The sequence below is a fragment of the Ambystoma mexicanum genome, chromosome 2q (genome assembly GCF_040938575.1).
Source record: "Ambystoma mexicanum isolate Mex_15411 chromosome 2q, UKY_AmexF1_1, whole genome shotgun sequence".
NCBI lineage: Eukaryota > Metazoa > Chordata > Amphibia > Caudata > Ambystomatidae > Ambystoma > Ambystoma mexicanum.
Window position 1 is genome coordinate 1215132309 of NC_090924.1, and position 23148 is coordinate 1215155456.

The 23148-nt window shown below is 44.2% G+C and overlaps 1 protein-coding gene across 1 annotated transcript in view; it reads left to right on the plus strand.

Moving 5' to 3' along the window:
- Positions 1–19671, plus strand: part of TSPAN13 (tetraspanin 13) — a 183795-nt gene extending 164124 nt beyond the window's left edge. The window contains exon 6 of the mRNA XM_069648610.1: positions 18440–19671. Within this exon, the coding sequence (XP_069504711.1) occupies positions 18440–18514 (75 nt within the window). The 3' untranslated portion in view covers positions 18515–19671. The remainder of the gene's footprint in view (positions 1–18439) is intronic.
- The last annotated feature ends 3477 nt before the right edge of the window (positions 19672–23148 follow it).

Below are 23148 nucleotides of genomic sequence, written 5' to 3' on the forward strand. Positions count from 1 at the left end.
AAATATTTTTTGGTGGGTGTTTTGTTGGGCTTGGGGTATGATTATTTAATTAAGGGGGGGTCTGGTCGATGAAAAGGTGGCGATGAAAAGTCCCACGTTGAAAAATACTTCGGCGAAATCACGTAGAACCCTTCCAATAGGCAATCGCCTTGGGGCATGCCCACCACATGTGGAACAGATCTCCTCTCCCTCCACATTGTCTCCAATAGTTTGGGGATATTCTGAGTTTATTTTGTGTAATCTGTGGGGGGACATGTACCATCTGTAGCATAATTTATTTGCAGCTTCTTTAATTGCTGTACATTTGGAGGATCTATGAGCTCTTGTCCATATCTGGTCCCACTCTCTTTCCGTTATCGGCTTTCCTACATTTTTTTTCCCCATTCTCATTATATCTTAGGTTGTCCGTTGGTTGTGCTCCATTGAGCAGTCTGTAAATTCTAGATACCCCCTCTCCCTGGTTTCCCCTCTTGCATTGTAAGTTCCAAGCCTGTTAGGTTTCTTGTACCCGCTCTTTTCACTGACGGGTGGGAGATCCAGTGTTTTACTTGCATGTATCTGAACCTTTCATTTTCCCCCAGATCGAATTTCTTTTTGCATTCTAAGAAAGGGATTGGGTCACCGTTTTGGTACATGTCCTGCAATGTTGAGTGTCTGCGCCTTTCCATCCTACCCAGAATTTCTTCTTCAAGCCTGGGGTGAAGTCGATGTTATGTGCTATTGCGGATAATGGACCCAACCCTCGTTTGATCTTTTTCATTTGCATGGCTCTGTCCCAGTTACTTAGGGCTGTTTTAGTAGCTCCTAATAGTTTTCCTTCTGTTTCGTGGGCCTTGGGGTTCAGTGCTAGGAGCGCTGTTATCGGGATCTGTGTGGATGCTTGTTCTATGGCTCTCCGTCCTTTGTCGGATGGGTTAGCCCACTGTAGTATGGGGGCCAAGTGCACTGCCATGATGTATCTGCCCAAGTCTGGAACCCCCAGGCCTCCCAGGGGCGGACGACGGGTCAGTATGCGTCTCTGTATTCTAGGTCTCTTTTTTTGCCCATATGAATCTAAATACTGCGTTTTTGAAGCTCTTTGATTATCTGTGGCGGGATCTCCGCAGGTATTGAACTGGTCACATAGATTAGGCGGGGGAGAAGGGTCATCTTTACCACTGCTATTCTGGCAAACCACGATAGTTCCTGGTTATCCCATCTCAGCAGGTCCGGTTTTAATTGTTTCCAGAGAGGGGGGGATGTTTGATTTATACAAGTCCTCGAATTTCCTTGCCAGGTGAACTCCCAGGTATTCTAGAGTGTTTTCCTCCCATCTCAGGGGGAAAGTCTGCTTCATGCAGTTTATTGTATTTGCGTCCTCCGTTATGTTTAGTGCCTTTGATTTATTGTAGTTGATTGTGAATCCGAATATGGAGACAAATTCTTCAACGGCTCTCGGTAGTGTGTTCTTAGTTTCTCCCATAGAGAGCATCACATTGTCAGCGTATAATGCTATTTTCTGCGGGGTCTCCTTGATTTGCACTCCTTTTATATCGGGGACTCTGTACTGCGCTGCTAGTGGCTCCATAGACATTGCAAATATTAGTGGGGATAGGGAGCAGCCCTGACGTGTACCCCTCCGTATCTCCACTTGTTTTGAGTCACGGGTGTTTATCCGGAATTATGTAGATGGGCGTTGAAAATTTGCCAGGATCATCCTGCTGAATTGTGTCCCGCATCCGAATTTCTCCAGGATCATCCGCAGGTGTTCCCATTCTAAGCTGTCGAAAGCGCGTGAAGCGTCTAGGGCCGCTATTGCAAATTTCTGATTTGTAAGTCTCCCCCATTCGATTACATTTATGGCTCTTCTAACGTTTTCTTGGGTGTGATGTCCCTTAACAAAACCCGCTTGATCTTCGTGGATGATATCTGGGAGGATCTGCGATGGCCTATTCGCTAGTATCTTTGTGTATAGCTTTGCATCCGTGTTTAGGAGTGCTATCGGGCGGTAACTTGTCCCGACTTGAATTTTAAGATTTCAACTTGTTTCTTGTTACTACATCATTGCTTGTGTTTGTGCGCAACTATCCAAAGCGGCTCCCATAAGAATGTATAGCAATTTTAGCAGTTTTGACCATGTTGGTGTTTTTTACCTAATCTATTCTCAAGATAAAGCCATTCTGACAGCTTGACAGTCAATTCCGTTTCCTCTTGTGTTTGAAATGGGGAAAGTGGGATTGATATTTTGTTTGAATTCTGCCATTCCTGAATACCTGCTCTCTCCTATCTCTTTACATTGCCTGTTGGGGGGTTGGGGGGTTGAGGGGTGTGCAGGGGGAACCTTTAACCACAGTGCAGTCTGATCTGAACACACACAAGTATTATTTCTGTGCTGAATTGTTTTGCTCACTATTACTCCTTGTGTATTAAAGATATTATTCAGTGATGCATCACCCCGTTGGTGATTGTGTACCCATTAAAACAGTGTGATTGAATTGTAAATACATAAATATTTTAACTTTGCAAACCAGCCTGATTCCTGGTTCAGTGTGACCGGGTGGGTTCCATGAGAGGGGCGTGATGAGTGGTATATCGTTCAGAATAAAGAACTTTTAGACAAAATTAAATAAGGATTTCAGTTGTGCATTACACGCTAGGCATTGACTTGGGTGTGTGCCGGATTGAAATCACTTACAGCGTGATTCTGCTTGAACACGGCATCCAGCCCTATCTTGCATGCATCAGACGTTATCCATGCTTCACACTTGGTATTGACATTCACCAATGCAGGAACACTAGCTATTGCTCCTTTAACATCCCTGAACTTTTCCTCACACTCCTACGATCACCTGAACTCAACCACCAACCTGCAAAGCTCCCTTCTGTTCCTACACATGTCCAAAAAGTGTCTCTTGCAAACTTTGCACCGAACTTGACATCATCTCTTGCTTATTCTTCGTGCTCTCTGGATCCTTAAAGGCTACAGCCAATTCCTCATTTGGTCTTATGCCTTCAGCACTCGGCTTGTGAGCCAGATAGTTCAGAGCAGTATCTATTGACTAACATTTCTCTCTTTTTAATGTGAGCCTGGCTTCTGCAGTAATACTCAAAACCATCCCCAACTTCGGATCATCTCTTTTCAGTGCATCGTGTGATCAATATGACGTCTTTGAAGCAGAACACACCCTTTATTCCCTTAAACAACTTATGCACCACCCTATGGAAGAAAGTAATGGCTGAAACCAATCCAAATGGCATCCTTTGAACCTGAAAGTCCCTTTCTGTGTGTGATGAAAGTAGTGTAGTCCTTCAGGATGAGGTGATGCTGAAGCTAGATAATGTATGCTGAATAAATTTGCCTCAGCCATCAGACTCGCCAGTACACATATATTTGATAGATGCAATTAATCCACCACCACTGACCTACTGAGTCCTCTTAAATCCATGCACAACCTGGCCTGTCCATTTGCCTTCTACACAACCCGTATGGGTGATATCCATTCTGATCTTTCTACCGCCTAGATGATCCCCTGCTGATTGAGTATTTGAAGCACAGCCACAATGCTTCCCTCAGCGCAATGGACACACTTCTCATTTTTACCAAAACTGGCTCCGCCCCTGCATTCATCCTGATCCTCTGGTGAAATCCCTTTAAACATCCCAAACAAACCTGTCCTATGGCCGGTCATCTCAACAATCAACAACTGCTATGAGAGTAGGCACACTGGGATCCAAATTGATGCTTTACTCCCTCTGCTCATAACAGCCCAACAAACGCCTTCCCTTTTTGAACACATATCAGCCATGGTGGTCCTTCCTTTGCATTCTAATTTGGCCTGGAGTACCCCTTCCATGTCAATGTGAGCTCCACCATATGCATTGGCCCGGGCCCTTGGAACCAAAAGCCTTATACCTCTTGGCTGAGTTCCCCCCGCCCCCCACACCTTCTGATATACAATGTTATAAATTGAACTAGTCTACTTGCATTGGCATTCCCACTCCATTCACCAGGGCATGTGGTGTCTCACTCTTGCTGGGAGAGCTCCCCACCTGACTAACTGAAAATCTCACCCCTTCCAAGTCCTCACTCCCATCGGTCACATCCATATGTGCACCATATCCAATATTAATTTCTCCGACTCCTCCCTTGGAAAGGTTTTTCACAGCATCTGGCAAAATACCCTTCCTGCTACGCTTGTGACACTCCCCAGATACCCGGATAAGTAGAATGTACTCCTGTGTTTGATGACTCCAATCAAGCATCCCACTAAGTCCGTGCCTCGTCTGGGACGCCCAAGGGAAGCCCTTATTTATATATTTTTATGACCAGTTATAATCTGGATGAACCCTTGTATAACGTCCCTCTTTGAATCCCCCTGACCTCACTGAGCCAAGAAGTAGGTTTGTTTTGTAATTTAAAAGGTTTATTTGAAAAATTAAACTATATATATATATATCACACTTTTATAAATAAATTGATAATTGACAGCACACTTGTGAATATGAGCAGTAATCAGCAATAGGTAATCCTAAAGTAGTACAGTTCTTGGTTACTTATGAATAAGAACAGAGGAATAAGGTAGCAGATAATGCTTTATATGGTTCAAGGAAATGCAAGGTGGGACAGAATGCAACACAGAAATAATTTGATATGATTTCAGCAATAGATAATATGATTACTTTTTCTCTGATAATTCACTCCCCCCCCACCCTCCTATGCAATGTAAGGAGATGGAAGTAAAACAGTCTTCAGGAATATAATCACAGTACCATCCTAATTCAGTTCTTCCCCCCCCCCCCCCCTAGCAAGCTTAGAGAAACAGGGATGATTTTAAACACAGGCAAAGTAATTTAAAGGTGGTATGCAAAGAAGGGAAAATATGCTTAAAATGATTTAATTCCCTCTAGAGGTTCAGGGTGAGTGAGAGCTACTTTAAATTAGTTCAGGATCACTTTAGCAATGCTCTATGAATGATTGTCAGGTTGCAAACGAATTTCAGCAAAGGAAAGCAAGAAGCTGCTATTTTAACAAGTGAATAAATTTGAGCCAAATCACAGCACTTTTTCCGAGTGCATCGAGCGCGATTACGGAAAAAGTATATTGAATAGCAAGTCGTTGGAAAGCCTAGATTCTTAGCTTTATAATGAAAGTTAGATCTCGCTTCTAGCACAAACGGTTTAAGAGGTACGGACGATTTAGTGGAGGTAGATTTTCAGAAATACGACGGATGACAGTTTTGCAGCTTTAAAGTCACAGAAGGACACACAATTCTATGATGTAGTTCTAGATAGGTTAAAATAATTTGAATTAGATTATTTTAAACTAAGAGATTGGGTTTTGCACAGTTCTGGCTGAGTACTCGCACTATAATTTGGACAGGAATGCGACTTCGTCACGGATCGGGTCAGGATTGGCTGCAGTTCTCTTGCCACTTGGTACTGGTTCTGCGCACAGCGATCTGGGTCAGCTCTCAGCACTGCACAGCAATCTGGTCTGGGTCTGGTCTCTCTGGATCTCTGGTTCTGCTCACAGCGATCTGGTCTGGGTCCGGTCTGCGGTTCTGGATACAGCTCTGCTTTCTGGGTGTTTCTGGCACAGGATTCTAGGCCAGAATCCGACAGCTCAGCGCAGCTGTTTGAATAATTTGCAAATGATTTTGAGGCCTGCTGAAAAAGGATTCAGCTTGTGGATTCAGGCCTCTCTGCTACAAGTTCTGGAGTCTGGATTCAAAGTTCTGGTCTCTGGAGATTGATGGATTTGAAGTCTGGCGTCTCCTGGCAAAGCGTCCCGCAAGAAAGTGGAAAGTGAATGTCCCTGTCTTGCTTCCAGTGGCTCTTTTTAAATGGGTGTGGATGCTAACTTTCTTTGCCCAACCCACTCACGATTTGATAGGTCAAGGATTTCTCTTTGACCTGATTTGAGAAGGGAGCAGTGAGTCATCTTTATGGCATACAGAAAGAACACTCCCCTTTGCTTTTACCTTAGAAAATCATTTTCATAACTAAACACATTTCCCAGATGCATAAGTGGTTGACATTACATATACACATCATATATCACATAAGGTAGTTTCTGTTCCAACTCTGTTTCTAAGAGCTTGGATTAAGAAATGACAACATTTTGCGCTTTTTGGTTTACCAATATTGGATTTTTACACAGAGGTACCCTGTCTCTCTACACATATTCCAGTAAATGTCCATGTCTCTAGCGTAAACCCAGTGTCTGCAACATGAATAAATTGCGGGGTTCGGTCCCAGAACATCGTACGGAATTGAGTTTAGACTCAAATTGTAGGTACATATTCCATTTTAAGGATCTCCAAATTGTACATTCCTGTCATCTGGTTACAATTGGTTATCAGTGTTTTTATAAAAAAACATATATTTGCCTTCAATTCACAAAAAGTGTCTGGCACGCCCCTAGGAACTGGGTGAGTCAGGGATGACATGTCTCTTCTTCCAGGCAGAGCTCTGTTTACAGTCCACAGCCAAATCGGCATATCCCATTCAATTGAAAGAGTCTAGTGTTGGGTCCTGCAGGCTGGAGGAGAAACCCGTCCCTCTCAATTAACAGGGCCATGTGATATCCTGCCTCCTGGTGTGGGTCTCTGGGGTGTTAAGAGTTCTCAGGAAAGGCATGTCTCTTGAACTTTTAATTACAAAAGACCCCCTTCTGTTCACTGCACAGTTCTGCGAGACAGCTCTCCTGTCAGGATTTATAGAGCGCCAGCGCCGGTCAGTGTTCAATGCCAGTACTGCACCTATTTTTGACAGCTGTCTTGAATTAATACATTCAAAAGTAAAGGATTTTACTTGATAGTATATGTTCCTTGCTTGACATGGCATTGATGTGGATCTGTAGTAGAGTAAAGTAAAACACTCAAACCATAGTTGGATTTTTGTTTGGTGGTTCCGGGCCCATGATCTTAGCCATTTTTGACATTAATAAAAACGGGTTTTGAACAGAACCATCTTTATTTGCACTGGTGGGTGGCAGGTCAGGGGACCATTTTTCATGTGTGGCCAGCTATATGAACTTATTGAAGTTAATAACCTGTTGGGAACTAGACAAGCTGAAACCGCTTTACTAGACCTAAAATCAAACCTTTGTAATATCGTCGACAAAGACCATATCGCCCTGTTCATAGGTTTATCTGCAGCTTTCAACTTGTTAGATCATACATTGCTGGTGGAAAGTTCAAGATTGGAAGGTGTTCTAAGGGAGCTGTATCATGGATTGAATCCTTTTTTGGACCTAGGCTTGTGAGGGTGGCCAAGTGTGGGGGATCCCTGTTCATCCCAGTCCTTTTAACAGCTATACAAAATGTGACGACTTGGACGGGCTTGGTGTCGTATACTAACTACTGAGATGACACATACAGATTTAGTTTGAATGATCTGGAAACTATCTTTTTGATTCTGATTCTATTAATACAATTTAGGCATCCATCCAGTCTTGTATGGCGATACATTCCCTTGCATTAACAGACAAAAACTAAGCTGTTTTAAGCCCCTCGACTGAAGAAATTGGGTTCGCTCTGCTCTCAATCTCTATTGCTGGCTGTCTGTTGTTCAGCATGTTAAAACTCTGTGCAGTTTTTCATTCTCATTTGTCGTTTAATAAACCTGTGAGTCTTTATTTATAATACGCCTTTTCCGCAAAATGGTGTTTCAAGCCGCATCAAGACAAAGGAGGGAGGGGAACAAGGGAAGAAAAAAGGAAAGCATAATGTTCCTACTAGGTAATATGTATCATGCAGTGCAAGAAATGGAGGTGAGGGGGAGGATGGGGGAGCAATGATTAAAATGAGAGAGCGTTGCAATAAATGGAGGGGGGTGGAGCAATGCGAGGGAAGGAGGGAGGAGAGGGATACATTAAGTGTAAGTGAACGGGTACAACAATACGAAAATAGAATGAGGAGCAAAATTGGAGTGGGAGCATACATTGGGAAAGCCATGCCTCATGGTGTAAGGCTACACCCAGTATGCAGGAACAAATAGCTAAAATGTAGTAATGGAAAGCTTTACCCTATGGTGTAGGGGGCTACATAATAGTCATAAACAGTGGTGAGTTTTAAATAGTCGGGTAGGAGGCAGGCATGCTGGGCGGGAAGAAGGCCTTTATAAGTTGCGTGTTGGGCAACCACGAATGCTGACTGAGTGATTAGGCATTTGATTTTAGATTTGCCTCATGTTAGTTTATTCTCTTCATATTGCTAGTGTGGAGATGCTGATGTTTTCCCACAGGTGGCTGTGGCGGTGTATTGCCTGCATACTCCTTTTGATGTGCATTGAATTCCATAGCATCCTGATGGCTTGAGTTAATGGAGTATGCGTGGCAGGCCTGGACTTTGATAAATTATGACAAGCCCCTCCAGGACCACTTTGGACAGACCAGGGCCCTTTTTGTAGTCTCTTCATGTTTTGTTATTGTGAATTCTTGAGCTAGAAAGGCCTGGAAATGCAACTGCAAATGGTTTTGAATTCCCCTTTTAAGCAGTTTCACAACTCCCCCACTTCAATCACGAGACTCGGGCAGGCCCCTTTTGAATATCAAATGCAAGGACACCAAGTAAAATATATGTATGGTAGAATTAATTGGAACATTCAGATTAGTTCCTGAATGGCCCTAAATCTCTGCATTTGAAGTGGTTTCATTTTACTTCAAATAATGTCATTGAAACTCTACACAGTTTTCTATGCTGTGGAACACCTAGTGAATATGTCCTTAAATACACATCACATTTAAATTGCAGACACATTTCCTTTACACAGGTCATATTCATAATCCAAATTGCTCTTTGTATACTGGGAATCCAGAAACGTTTCAATGGTGATAGCCTGGAATTTCCTGTAATTGTCCTGTTCCACAAACATTCTGAGCCTGCTAAATGATTTTGGGATGTAACTGCACTTAAATGTTTGTGAAAATACAAAAAAAGTAGCAGGCAGCCCTCTCTAGAGAGAACATGGCATGATAACCTGTTCTGTGGTTTTTTTCCCCCCACTTTGCGAGTCCCCAGCCATTGCTTTTTGCTCACTGTACTTTTCACAAAGGAGGAATGGTCATTTGTAGAACAGTATTTGTCCCGCCCACAAGGGAGTCGAGCACCGAAATGCCTGGCAAACCTCCTTTGAACAAGATTACACGTGTTTCAGCATTGTTGGGCCTCCTAAGTGAGGTTGAGCTGTGACGCTGTACCTCCGTGAAAAGTACAGTGAGCAAAAAGTGATGGCTGCAGACTCACAAAGTGGGGGGGAAAACACAGAACAGGTTATCATGCCATTTTCTTTCTAGAGAGGGGTGCTTGCTACCTTTTTGTATTTTTGGCACAAACTTTCGGTTGGTCACCCTAAGTTGGCTGTGGGAACCCAATCGTGGACCCCTTACTCAATGTACTCAGAGGCACAGCTCCACCTCACTGATGCCCAACAAGGCTGAAACACCGGTCTGGGGTTGCTCTTGTTCAAAGGAGGTTTGCCTGGCATTTCCATGTTGTACTGCCCTTGTTGGTGGGACAAAGACTGATATGCAAATGGATATTCTGCCTTTGTGAAAAGTAGAGTGAGCAAAAATCAATGGCTGCATACACTCAAAGTGGGCGAAAAAATCCACAGAACAGGTTATCATGCCAGGTTCTTTATAGAGAGGGGCCCCTGCTACATTTTTTGTATTAAATGTTTTGTGCCTATATTTTAGTTGGGGAATTTGTGTTTACGGGATGCTCTTATAGCTGCGAGCAAAATACACAATTGACACAGAACAAACTCCTTCAAGTAATGCCTCACTCGGGAAGTTTTCTGTCCCTTTATTTTCCACAATGCTCCTCCTGTTGGACATTTCTGTGACATTTGACACACCTCTTTGCTCCTCCTTAGACCCTCCAGGGTCTTGAGTTTCACAAATTTGCTCTTACCTGGATTGCTTTCTGTCTGGAAGGTCGAGCCTTTAAAATGTCTTGGAAACTCGCAAAGCTCTGAACCGACCCCTACCTGTTTGTGTCCCAAAGGATCTGTCCTTGGACATCTACTCTCCATCCTTGTAAGGATGGCCTCTTCACGTTTTAGTGATGTCAAAGTAGTTTATTCTGAAGTTACATGACAATGAAAGACCCCCACCTGTACCCAGCAAGCAAGCCAACTGAAATTAACCAAAGCATAACACAACATTCCACATCAGAGGCAGAGTAGCTGAGCACTCCGTCTTCTACCCCAGAGTTCCATAACCTCCCCAAGCACACATCGCAACACACCTTTATTCCTCTGACCGATTTCTTTAATTGGGGATTTATAATGCTCCTATACAGCAAATGGTGTTTCAAAGCGCAACAAGACAAAAGTGGTATTTTAATGAGGCAGGGGCTTTTGGGTGTGTGCAAAGAAGACAAAAAATAAAAACGTTCCCTCTAGGCCTTTGTCATTCGGATCGTGCAAGTGCAAGAACAAGAAGTGCAGGGGAGCGCTGTGGGGAGTGCCAGTCAGAGCGGAATGCACTAATGCTATGGAGGGAAAGGAAGAGCATGTCGGAGTGGCGAGTGCACAATTGTTGGAGGGGGGGGGATGTGCTAGGCAAGTGCTAAGGGGAGGCCAGGTGGACAAGTGCCAGGGGAAGGAGAGTGCAGGGGAAGAAGGTCCACGTGCTAAGCGCGATGGAAGGAGCTGGATTGGCTAAATAAGGGTGGAGGTCCAGCCAGGCTAGTGCAGCGGGAGCTAGCCTGGTAGGGCAATTGCAGGTTGGGGTGGTGGAGGGGGGGGGGTCAGGCGAGACCAGTGCTGGGGTAGACTGGTCAGGGTGCACAGCAAGAATCGGAAGGAACCAGGCACCCAATCAAAGATGAGGCAGAGGGGGGCATTAGCAGGGGAGGGGGTTTGGGAAGGTGGATCTTCAGAAGCTTCCGGAACTTAAGGAGATCTGACTCAAGTTTGAGAGGGGTAGGGAGGCCATTCCAAGGGGGGCACCTGCCAAAGGGATCTACCCCCACTCTCTCTGCTTTGAAAAGCATCTGATCTGCAGAGAGTTGGAGCTAGAAGACCGAAGGGCTCTAGCAGGGAGGTGTTTAGGGAGAGGGAGTTGGATGCAGCAACCAGGAGCCAATGGAGAGATTTGGGGGTTTGAGGGATGCGGTCCCTGGGCTTGAGGCCAAATAAGTCTGTCCTATTCGTGATTGCTTGAAGGGGGCGAAAGGAGGATTTAGGCAGATTGAGGAAGATGCTGTTGCTTTAGTCCAGCTTGGAGAGGACCATAGCTCTGGAGACATTGAGTTTCTGGGGGAAGGTGAGGAAAGTGTAGGGGAGGCATGTTATCATAAGTATTGACACTGACACAATGGATACAATTTGTAAAACCTTTGATGTTTGGGTTGGAGAAACTCCTATTCTTCCCTATAACTGATGGGAGTAGTCTTGAACATTAAACGATAAACAAAATAGTCCTAGTGCAGTCTGTTTAATCAAAATGGCCTATACTAACAAAAGACTGCCCCATCTCTTGTAGAACAAGTGTAAAAAGGAGAAAATGTATGCAAACGGAAAGGTCAGTGTTCAAATTAACAAAGGTAGCGGAATTGGCTCTCCTCCCGATGTTAGACCTCCCCGAGTGAGGCGGTCCTTGTAGGCAGCGTGACGCAATCTGGCTCGGGTTCTCAGTACAATAAAGCGTTCCAAAACGTGGATCGAGGCCCGCCTGGCATTCTCTTTCAGACCTTCAAATAATATTTCAACACAAAGTTTACATATGTACCCCTCTGACGGGCTCAGACCTCTTCAGCACAAAGTTAAACAAAACTTGCTAAGGGGCTCCCTTCCCTAAGCTTATTTCACTTTGGGTCTCCCTTGGGCTCAGATCACTTCCTTCGAATGTGTGTGGCTTTCTTTACAGACCTCTGCAGGACCACTTCGACTAAAAGTTCAAGATTCAACTTCCAATGTCCCCTTCTCTAGAAGATAATTCTGCTTACTTTGCTTTTGCACTTCACTCGCTCCATCGTTAAAAACAATGCACCTTTCACCAAGACCTTCGATTGGGCTACTCCCTTCTGCCAGACCACTCTTACTCTGTATTGCTGTTTCCACAGCTGTCTTTACTTCAAAGTTAATTGACAGGTATGCCTTTCCTCGCATCTCAGCCACACGCATGCAGCCTTCACTTGTGATGTATAATGTTGCCATTTCAAACTTTCTATAACCCACACCAGTCTCTCGGGTCTCTTGCCAACTCACCGGCTGTGTGCATTTCTTTCTTGGTTTTACGGTTTCCAATTCCTGAGTCAAGGTTACTACCACAGGCTTGGCCTTGCCTCCCCCGCTGCAGATCACCCAGGAGGGTCACTGGCGTCCTAAAAGAATGCAGTCTTCACTTGTGGGATCTGGCCTTCTCCACTTGTCTTTCACGGCCTGTTGGAGACAACGGCCTCCAGTACGGAACTCTTGGGGTTTTTGATCAGCTGCTCTTGTCCCTTGGTCTGTCGTTCTGCTCCAGTAGGTTGGCCTTTGCCCTGGAAGTCCTGCTCGCACTAGTGTTCAGCCTTGCTCAGTGTGTCTTTGGGTTATGCCTTTTATCCATGTTAGGAGAGTTATTTGGAATCGGGTGTGTATACACTTGAAGTCAAGTGCCTGTCTTTGCCATACCCGATTAACGGTACATGTCCAATATGATGTATGAGAGTTAATCTTGTTACACTGGCACCCTCTTCCTCGGCCCACTGTTTGTGTAAAAAAGGGTTGCGGTGGAGTTGGGACCTCGGAGAATCCTACAAAATAGGATGTGGTTGATGAACGAAAAAAGGGGGGGGGGAATACCGCGTCTCGGCATTGGCTGCCTCACCCCTCACTCCTGGAAGACTCCCTCACCCAGGTGATCCTCCCGCACTGGTCCAACCCCAAGAACTGGATCCAAAAGCGATGGCGATGGCCACTGAGGACTAGCGGGGATGGGGGAGACACAGGAGAATGTTACGTGTGAATTTTCTGTGTCAGTTGGGGGCCCATGCTGAAGTGCGGAGGATGGCCGGTGGGTTGTCTTTGTTTGAAGCTTAAAAGTAAATGACACCGAAAAGTACTGTATATTTATATAATGAAGTTACCTGGACTTTCCGAACAAAAGGCTCACAGGTGGTCTGTATCTAGAGTACCACATCGGGCCTGTTTTGGTTACTTCAACGTTCTTCCAGGGACAGCCGTTGATGCTGGCTTACCAGATCGACTGTCATTTTGTGGTAAGGACTTGCTTTAGTGTCTACCGAGTTGAAAAGCATGCATGGTGATGACTTTGCAGAACTCAGACTTGCACAGAGGGCATTGTTCTGTGTCAGAGCCTATGGCAGGCCACCCAAAGACCTTCATGACAACACTGTAATGGCCAGCACCACCCTGATGGTGTCTGTGGTAAGAATAGGGATGTCACCTAGAACACCAGCTACCTGGATATAAACAGGCGAGTTGCGCACCCAAATGGGGTAACTATATAGTGATACGTCAAGGATTCCAGGGGACTGGATAACTGACAGGAAAAAAAGGATGCCAGGGAGGAGGCAACAAGGCTGAAGGAAGAAAGGGGGAATGAAAAAAGACTGAATAAAGGGGCTCCACACAGCGTCGGGGCACCACAGAGCGTAGCGATGTGAGTATAGTACTGTCCGCTGCTTAAATCCAGTGTAAAGTCCAGTGAGACTTGCATTGCTCAAGCTCATCGGGCAATGCCACTGCCATCTTGGAAGAGGCTGTGACATCTGTGATGGTTACATCACGATCTGGTCCGGTTCCATCTTGGAGGTGGCGAAGTTGGTGTACGGTGTGGCCAGCTTTGCTACACGGACCAGGAACACATCCCAGTCCTGAAAATATGCCCTTGAAACCTAGGGTCCGGGCTGCCAAGGATGGACCTGATGAAGGTGGCAAACCAAGAAAGGAGACTGAGCGGCAGAAGCTGGTTCCCAGTTGCAGGGTCCAGTCGATCAAGTATAGAAGTCGACCTCTGCAGTAGTGGGAGTCGTAGATTTGGAAAACCTCAAATTCCACACCAGTTTTTGGGCCGGGGGGGAGAGCGGGGGAGGGTAAATACCATTCTTATTCCTGTCAAAGCAGTCAGACATGTGGCTTCAATTGGGAGACATGAAATACGGGGTAGATCCGTGACCAGGAATCTGAGCGGTAGGCGATGAGCAACAGATCCCACTAGCCTGAGAGCTTTGAAAGGGCCAAAAAAACAGTTGGCTTGGAATTAATCGAATAGAAACTGGTAGAAAACAAGATGAAAGCCAAATAGTTAGAATGAAAGGTAGGTTCCTTTGTATATTTACAATCCGCATAATGTTTTACCTTAGTGCGGCACTGGTCAAGGTGGCCAGGGCTGTAGCATGTCCGGCTTGAATATATGTAATAAGGGTGTCAACTGATGGCCGTTTGGTACGTGGAGGACAGGCATTGGGAATGCTAGTCGGATGATATCCATAAGTACTGAGTAATGGACTGACTCTTATGGCTGCATGTATTGAATTGTTATAGGCAAATTCTGCCAAAGTAAGGAGCGTGTCCCAATTATCCCGAGTGGCAGAAACAAAGCAACAAAGGCATTTCTCCAGAAACTGATGTACTTGTTCAGTCTCTCCATTGGTCTGCGCATGGAAATCAAAACTCAGTGCTTTTATGCCTAAGGACTTGAAGACAGTGGCCCAAAATTGCGATGTATACTATGGTCCCCTTGTCGGATGTGATACTTGTAGGAACACCATATAGCTGGAAATAGATTTTTTAAAAGTATCTTGCCATTTGGGAAGAGGTCGGTACCTGAGGCATGGAAAGAAAATGGGCCATTTTTAGTCAGTCGACTGTCATTGCTATAGCAGTCTGTCCATTAGATGGAGGAAGGTCCACAATGAAATCTGTGGAAATATGTTTCCAAGGAGCGGAAGGTAAAGAAGCCTCTAAGGGTTGTCCAAAAGTGTAGTCTAGGATTCTTAGTGTACAGACATGACATAAGCCAACACAATGTTTTTGACCAGTTGAGGCTACCAAAAATGTCTGGAAATGGGAGTCATGACCCATAAGAAGCACCTTTCCTTTTTAATTTTCTAAAACAAATCTTCCAAAAGGTATATAGAGTTGTTAATGATCAAACCATAAGCCATAATTTCGATTGTACTGCATGACGTCCTTTTGGTTCATCCCGGTACCATCGCTACACTTCAGTCATACTTGGTAAAGGAAGTCTTACGTAACAAAGAAAAGAAGCTTTGGGAACATGTTTTTGGGATGGAATCTGATGTTATCACCATACTTGCAAGACAGACCATCCGTTGTGGTGTTTTTTTAACCAGGAATTGATGTGATGCGTAAATTGTACTGAGAAGAAATGCACCCAGTGTGCCTGGTGACTGCTTTGACATTTGGAATGTTGCAGGACACTTGGGTCTCGGTGATCAGTCCAGATTTCAACCGTAAACTGAGCACCTAAGCGAAGATGATGCTATTCCTTGCATGCTTGTTTGCTTGTTTGCTGGGGTCAAGTTCTGGAACAAAAAAAAGTAGGGGGAACTGATTAACATACCAATTGAATGTGCCGTCACCAGAAATTAGCATGTCAAGATGCCCTCTGAAAAAAGTGGGGGTGGCATTTCGATGGGTAGTGCTTGATATTGGTACAGCACTCTTGGGAGCAGTGTCATTTTAACCACATGCCTCCAGATCCCTGAATAGTACTCTTAACGGGTGAAGTTGACCTGGTGTAATTTACCTAAGTCCCTCGGTACCCGTTCCCCCAAGTATTTGATATTGCCCTCCTCTTCCGGGATCCTGAGGCCACGCCACTCAGCCTTACACCCCTGCACAACCCTATCTATGGGAAATGGGACCGACTGGCTCACATTAACCTGGAATCCCGACACCCGTCCATGTTACTCTACTGTCCTGAGTGCGTGCCGAGGCAGCCATATTTCAGATATGAAGCAGGACATCATCTGCATACTTGCTGAGCTTGTGCTCTACTTACCCCACCCTTATACCTGTTATCTGCTAGTCAAGTCTTATTATAACGCTCAGTGGTTCCATCGTTAATGTAAATAACAAGGGGGACTGCGGGCAGCCCTGTCTAGTGCCCCTTTCAAGTCGAATGACCCTGAATTTTTTTTCACATTTACCACCACTTGTGCCGTGGGTTATGCATATATGGCCCTTATCGCCCGCTGCATCCTTTCCTGAAAACCTACCATTCTAAGTACTGCAGCAGGAATCCCCATTCAACTCGATCAAACGCCTTTTCGGTATCAAGGTTCAGGAGCGCGTAGTCCCTCGGGTCCCCGGTGGCATGTTCAGGGCCTTGTCTACCAGCTATAAACCTGACCTGGTCTGGGTGCATTGGGCGCAGCATTTTCCCATCCAGGCTAGTGGCAAGGACGCGTGTAAAGACCTTTTCATCTACTTTTAGCAGGGAAATGGGGCAATGGGAAGGGCAGTGTGCTGGGTCCCTCCTTTCCTTGGGTATTAGTTAGAAGTGCCTTGCTGAAGGATTGTCTCCAGTATATTATATACCTTCTCCATGGGGCCCAGGAGGGCGCCTGAGAACCTCCTTGTAGAACCCCATGGTATAGCCATCTTCACCTGGGGCTTTGCCATTTGGAAGCTGGGAGATTGCATTCAAGACCTCCATCGTTATTGGGCGCTCTAGATGTTTTATGTCGGTTTGCATGAGTTGTACCATGTCCATCTCCCTAAGGTAACGAGACATTTTTAAGCACACAAGACCTTTAACACTTGTCAAAGATTTATTGTTTGCACAACATTTTACTGGGGCTTCAGGGTTATTACACAAGGCATCTATGGGACAACATAATGGCAAACGGTGCTATTGTAAGCATACCAGGCTCGAAATATTGGTCACAAATTGGAGCATTAAAAGTGATTTTAGAATTTCTACATTTTATATTTTGGATAAATTATTGGCTTGTCAATTAAAAATTAACAGTTCATTTGATTGTAAATAAGTTGTAATTTGTATGAAATCTTGGATAATTGGGGATGCATCTCATTTATTGTCCCTTTATCCAAATTCCAGATGAGCAAAGCATCAGAGAATGAACACTTTCACCAGGACACTACTCTGAATATGCAACATGTTTGACAAAATGCATGATGGCATCAAACACAAAACTTGTCTGTTAAAATGGGGCTTATGCAAATGATTTATTAGTGGAAAGGTGGGCATTCATGCCACCTTTTCTTTCTAAAAACTGTGAAAACTAACCGAAGGTGACAATTACTCATCAGGGCACAAGCATGGGAATGTAAATAATTAACTTTGCCCATCGGAGTATGGAAACTGTTATGAAATGTGAATGAGGGACACAAGCTATGGCTGTAAAAAAAAAAAACATTTTAAAGAAAAAGATATTTGGAACCAATGTAATTATGGACAATTGGGTGTACATGTCACTCGTTTGTCCATTATGCACTTACCAGGCTTCTACTAACATTCCTTTTACACTCGATCATAGCAACCACTGATAAACCTGGCTCCCTTCTGTACTAACTGCTACAGTCATGTATCCTGCCCTAAGTGATGCAAAGATTGTAGAGTGTTAAGACATTTTTTGATCAATTTATCTCAATTGCCACCTCATTAGGTCAATATGCATTGAGCATCCACATGGCTTGGGCAGTGTGGGTCTAAAAGTCTATTGCTTCTCCATTTTTGCAGTTAGATCTTCATGAGACCAGTCAAATGTGTAGCTGCAAGATTCAAACCATTTGCTTCCCACCATGCTCCCTGTGCAGAGCAGACCCAAGTGACCACCCACTGTAATGACTGTGCTTTAGTCCATCGCCCGTCCAGCACTTGCCCTTCAGCACACTACTATAACGCACTATAACACACCGACAACCGGTAGAATATCTGGTATATATCCTCCACAGCAAGCTGAATGGCTAACTTGCCCAATTTTTCCTGGCTCCGCCTATACTTCATTTTTATTGCATCACCTTCTCCTTCTTGCCATCTACACAGTGGCCCAAAGCAATTGGTGAGCAACAATATTAGGGTGCTGTGGGCAAAATGTTGCTCCTGAGCTGCATGTTGGGGGCTCACTGGGCTAGGTGGCCCCCTGATCTGTTAACTAGATGCTTTTGCTGATCGATCCAATCAATGAAACATTTTGTGTAGTGAATCGCCCCCTCCCCTCCATAGTCCATGATTAGAACATTCAGGGGTTATAGAATAGGGAAATAACCCATAAGCTCCCTTCCCTTGTAAATGTCTTGTCTGGTTAAACTGTCCCTCTAGTGACAGTCCACATCCACACCTATGTAAGAAGGCAGAGAGCAAGTTGGAAAGTCTGATTCCTAACACAATCCTAGCACTAGCTTGTCATTCGATGGTTGATAGAAATGTGACATCAAATAAGATTACAACAGAAAATGTGGCACCTTAAATGTTGGCACAATTTTAATGTTCTTTTCCTCCTGCTTTCAGATTCTTGGCGTATGGTGGACCTACAGGTATCGGAACCAAAAGGACCCTCGAGCAAACCCTAGTGCATTTCTTTAATTGAATTTATCAGACTAAATCTTTCATATGCTGAACAATCTGCACTTCTCATCATGAAAAGAAATACAAGTATCTGGAGAAAAATGGCCTTCTAGGATATTTCCCCGGGGACAATGGATTATATTTGCTAAATAGAACCAATTTTTTGAAGAAAAAGAAAATCTGGAGATTGATCACATCATTACTCCCCATTTAAGTTAATGATATTTTGCAGTGTTTTGGTTGTGATGCGATATTTCTCCTTATCGCCTTTCCATGCAGTTATAAATGCAGTGAATGAAGGATGTATTTCTAGAACAGTCACCTGTAGTATAGTGATGTCGTTTTTGCACATCAAACTGACAAGTTCCTTTGTGAAACTACCCGATTTTCCACTGTTATTAGGTGACGTTATGCTAAACAATAGAAACACTGTTATATTAGAACTGTGTGCACTGTAGTCATGAGGTAGAATTCCTTAACATCAAACAATGTTGGTTTCCTTTACTCATGGAATAATCGAACTACTATGTAAATAGGAATGCCTCAAATTGTGTTTCCATTAGCTAGTGTTTCGTGTAATGGGATTGTGTGATGATTCAACAAACTGGCGCTTTGTTTTCATGATTTTGAGTTGTAAAATGCTCAGTTGACCGGTTGGTGTAAATTATTTCTCCGAGTATTATTGTTGGTATGTACGTGAAGGTGATCACAGGGAAGATTTAAGAGCATGTCTTGCACGCTTTAGACAATCTGCTTTATTCTCAAGACATGATTAAGGGCTTTGCTGTGAACATGAATTCTACGCTGATGAAAATGTAAATATTGGTATAGTGCAGATGAAGAAAAGGCATTGACCATATGTCCCGATTTTAATTTTGTTTAAAAAAAAGTATGTTAAATTTGGCTACCTATTGTTTTGAACATTGATGGTCCCCCTCCCCCCCGAACTCCCAAGTTTTTTTTTCTAATCCACATAAATATGCTGACATCTCAACAGTGTTGTACTTGTCTTCAATTGATTCAAGTCTATCCTTTTAGTAGTGTTAGTGTTCAGTGGTCTTAAGTGAAAGCTTACAATTTATATGGTCTGAAATTGTGTACATTTGATTTGAAAAGTTTTGTTATGTTGGGAGAAGGATAAAATAAATGGAAATTGTAATTGTTTATTTGCAGAACGTGTATACACAAGTGGAGTACTTCAAAGCACTTCAAGATGGGGAGGGAACATGGGAGTACAATCTCATTCTTAGGCCTTGAAGATTCCTAATGATTTACAATGGCTAGCATGCTAGGCCAGAGGCATATGTATACCAGTGAAGTGATTGATCCAGTGAGGGAGCAAAGGGGGGCGGGAGAGGAGCATACAGGTCAATAGAATAGTACCGACCTGGCCAACATTTTGGAATTGCTGGGTAGTTGGTCATCAATTTGCCTATGCATGAGTATTTTAAGCCTGTCCAAGCTAGGGAGGGGAGATGGAGGGATGAGTATTGAGCACAGTATTGCACGTTTTTAAGAATGTTTGAAATTGTTGGGTTTAAAAATTCTCCTAACTGCCATTGCAGAAGTAATTTAATGTTTTGGAGCAGAGAAATACAAAGACCTGCACAATTATGATTTTGCTTGTTGGTCAAGAGAAGGCAGCCCAATTTCCTGCCTTGGAGGAAAGACTTGACCAGGGCAGCTTTCTCTGTGCCTATAGTTTCATGTGGAACAACCATTGCACAGTTCAGTTCAAGATTGTGTGGGAAAAATGTGTACAGTCCAATGTTCCCTGTTAGGGGAGGTGGGTTGTTCTAGCAGAGCTAGGCGAAGTATTGGGGTTACAATAAAGTGGATTCAGTATTTGGAGGTGGACTTTACGCTGTAAAAAGGGGGTTGGGTGGATGCACCTGTTTGACTGTTAAAACAAGTTGGAGTATTGAGTTTTACAATACAGTGTGGTGTTGGAGTGCCCAATTTCTATCTGTATATTGAATCACATCCCTGTTCAAGGAGAACCATCCTGCATCATGTGTATGAATAGAACAGCCATTCTGTACTGGTTCTATGTCATTTCATCAACAGTCCTTATTTCAGTTGATTTTTTTCTGAATGGTGTTTACTGAAAAAACTCATGGAAATTGATTTTTTTTGGGAGTGTTCCCCGAATCCCAATCCTGTATTTTATTCAATCCTCCTGACCCTCCCCTGACCCCCATCTCCTATATTTTTAGAGTTCCTTCGGTAAGAAATACTCGTTACAAAAACCCATCGAAAAATAGATGTCGATGAAAGGACGTTGTACCCCTGTACTGATCAGTGAAACAAGACAGCAGCATTTCAACACTGCAAGTGTGGATTCACCCCAGAAAGTGGCATTCCATTTAGGATGAGGCCATTTCAGTCTGTATGCTCTGAGGGGGCAGCCAAAGCCCCAATACAAAATGGTTTAAAGTCTTCCCTTGAGTGCCACATTGTTTTTGGTCCGGCTAGGTTATCTACCACTCTGGCTGTGCCATGTTGGATGATGGATTATTATACATCTGATAGTTTTTGCCTTCACTTGAGGACTCTGCCACATTTTGGCCCACTTCCCCTATCAAGTGGAAAACCCTCACATAGGCATCTGTGTTGTCTAGCCATTAATGGGAGGGGAAATTAGTCTCCTACCCGTTCCAGCTCTATTAATATTGTTTCATGAAGAGGAAGTGTTTCTGAGCTTTTAAATGCCCCTGCTTTTATCCTTGATTCATCCTTACGTGATTTGGTCTATCCTCTTCAGTACAGCATGTGCAACTCAGCAGTGGTGAAACCCATGTCCCCCTGGCCTGCTTTTTGCTTTTGGCATCTGTGGGCCCAATAGTCACATCACAGTAGAGACAAGGCGTTGGCCAGAAGTTCTTCCCACTGGGAATGGATCACTGGTTTTGAACACGCAGCCCCTCCTTAGTGTGTTCTGAGTCCTATACCATCTCCCCATTGCAGTCTGTTCTTAAGTCTCCAAATGTTTCTTATGGGTCTGGCTGGTGGATGAGTGCTTTATGCAAAACTGAAGAGTGATGCCTGGAATGTTTAGAATGACTCTGAACCACTGGCATTGCCCTGTACAACCTTTCAGACCATAGTTTTTCAGCCTTTGTGTGGAAAGACAATATATATATATCAGGCTTGGACCCATGTCAAAAGGGACAGCACAGACATCTTGGTCACGACCCTTCTGCGCAAAACTAAAATCAACCCCAAACTTGTTTAGGCCTCTGTGATGAATCTCATGGTTTTGTCGCAGGGAAGCACCTTCCCATGAGGCCAGGGAGGTGAAGCCGCTACCAGATAGTCCCCCTGGGGGTGGTACTAATCGGGTGGATCTTCTGGGGGAGGGAAACCCTCCATGGGATTAGTGGTGATAGCCTTGGGAGAACTTGGTATTCACCCCCTCCATTGTTGTCCCCATTGTCCTTTTAACCCCACTCAGTCCCCTCTGGTCCCCATACCTCTGTCTTAGAGTAGAGGTTTTCATTACTCATAGTGGGGCGAGGAAGAGTGAAGTTTACCCAAGTAAAACACAAATGATCACTGACATGAAAAAGATGGTGCAAGGAGGCAAAAGCCCACAGTGGGACCAACACAGGCAGTATAGCTTACAAGAGGCAGCGTCAATCATAAAAGGTGAAGGACTGGATAGAGCAAGAGGCGACATCTACACAATCTAGACCCCTGGGCCGAAGGAGATGGGTGACATTGTCAGATTGAAGCAGCAACAGATGACGACACCAGATGCAACCAACAGCTAATTTCAAGGAATTACCTACCACTGCCACCCCACTTTTTTTTGGGGCCCATCAATATGGATACAGCCCCAGGGAATCGGGTGGTGACTAACCAGACAGAGGAGGCGGTCATCCCAGTGACCAATGACCAACAAAATATACCCATTTTCAACCTTGAAGTGACTTGGTTGTCCCAAGCACAAACCTCTGTATTGTCTAAGGGACTTTCATTCGTGCCATCCAGCTATACAGATACAGACTGGTATGAGACAGAGGCGTATATTTCTAATAAATCTCTGAACTTCCTAAGGACTTTAAGAAACATTCTGAATCGACTAGAGAAGTACACTTGGGACTCCACCCACGCTCGACCTTCACGCCACTAGATAATCCAGTACAGAGGGATATGCTTGCCTTCGAAAGATTTATCTTGAAGGACCTCAAGTAATTACAACCTAGAAAAGTCACTCTCCTACACAATATCTCTATAGAAGAAAGGGCAGCCCTTAAGACACTGGGAGCCAATGAGAACCTCCTCAAACCAGCAGACAGAGGGATCATGACCTTTAAAGAATACTAGAAAATCGTGTTTGCATTACTGAACGACAGGGACAGCTACTCACTATTAAAAGGACCCTACGAAAGAACTCAACATTTTCGAAACAGTCTCCTATGGACTACAAAGGGGGTGGATTACTGAAAAAGAAGCAGACTTTCTAGATGGCAGTCGGGGCCATTCTCATACATTGTATGCCCTGCTGAAAAATGCACAAAGACCCTGCAGACCCTCCTGGTAGACCAATTGTACCAGGTTATGGATCTATCTTAGAACCATTATGTGAATTTGTCAATGCATTTCTCAAACCTATGAGCATCTGCACAGAAACCTACCAACGTGACATA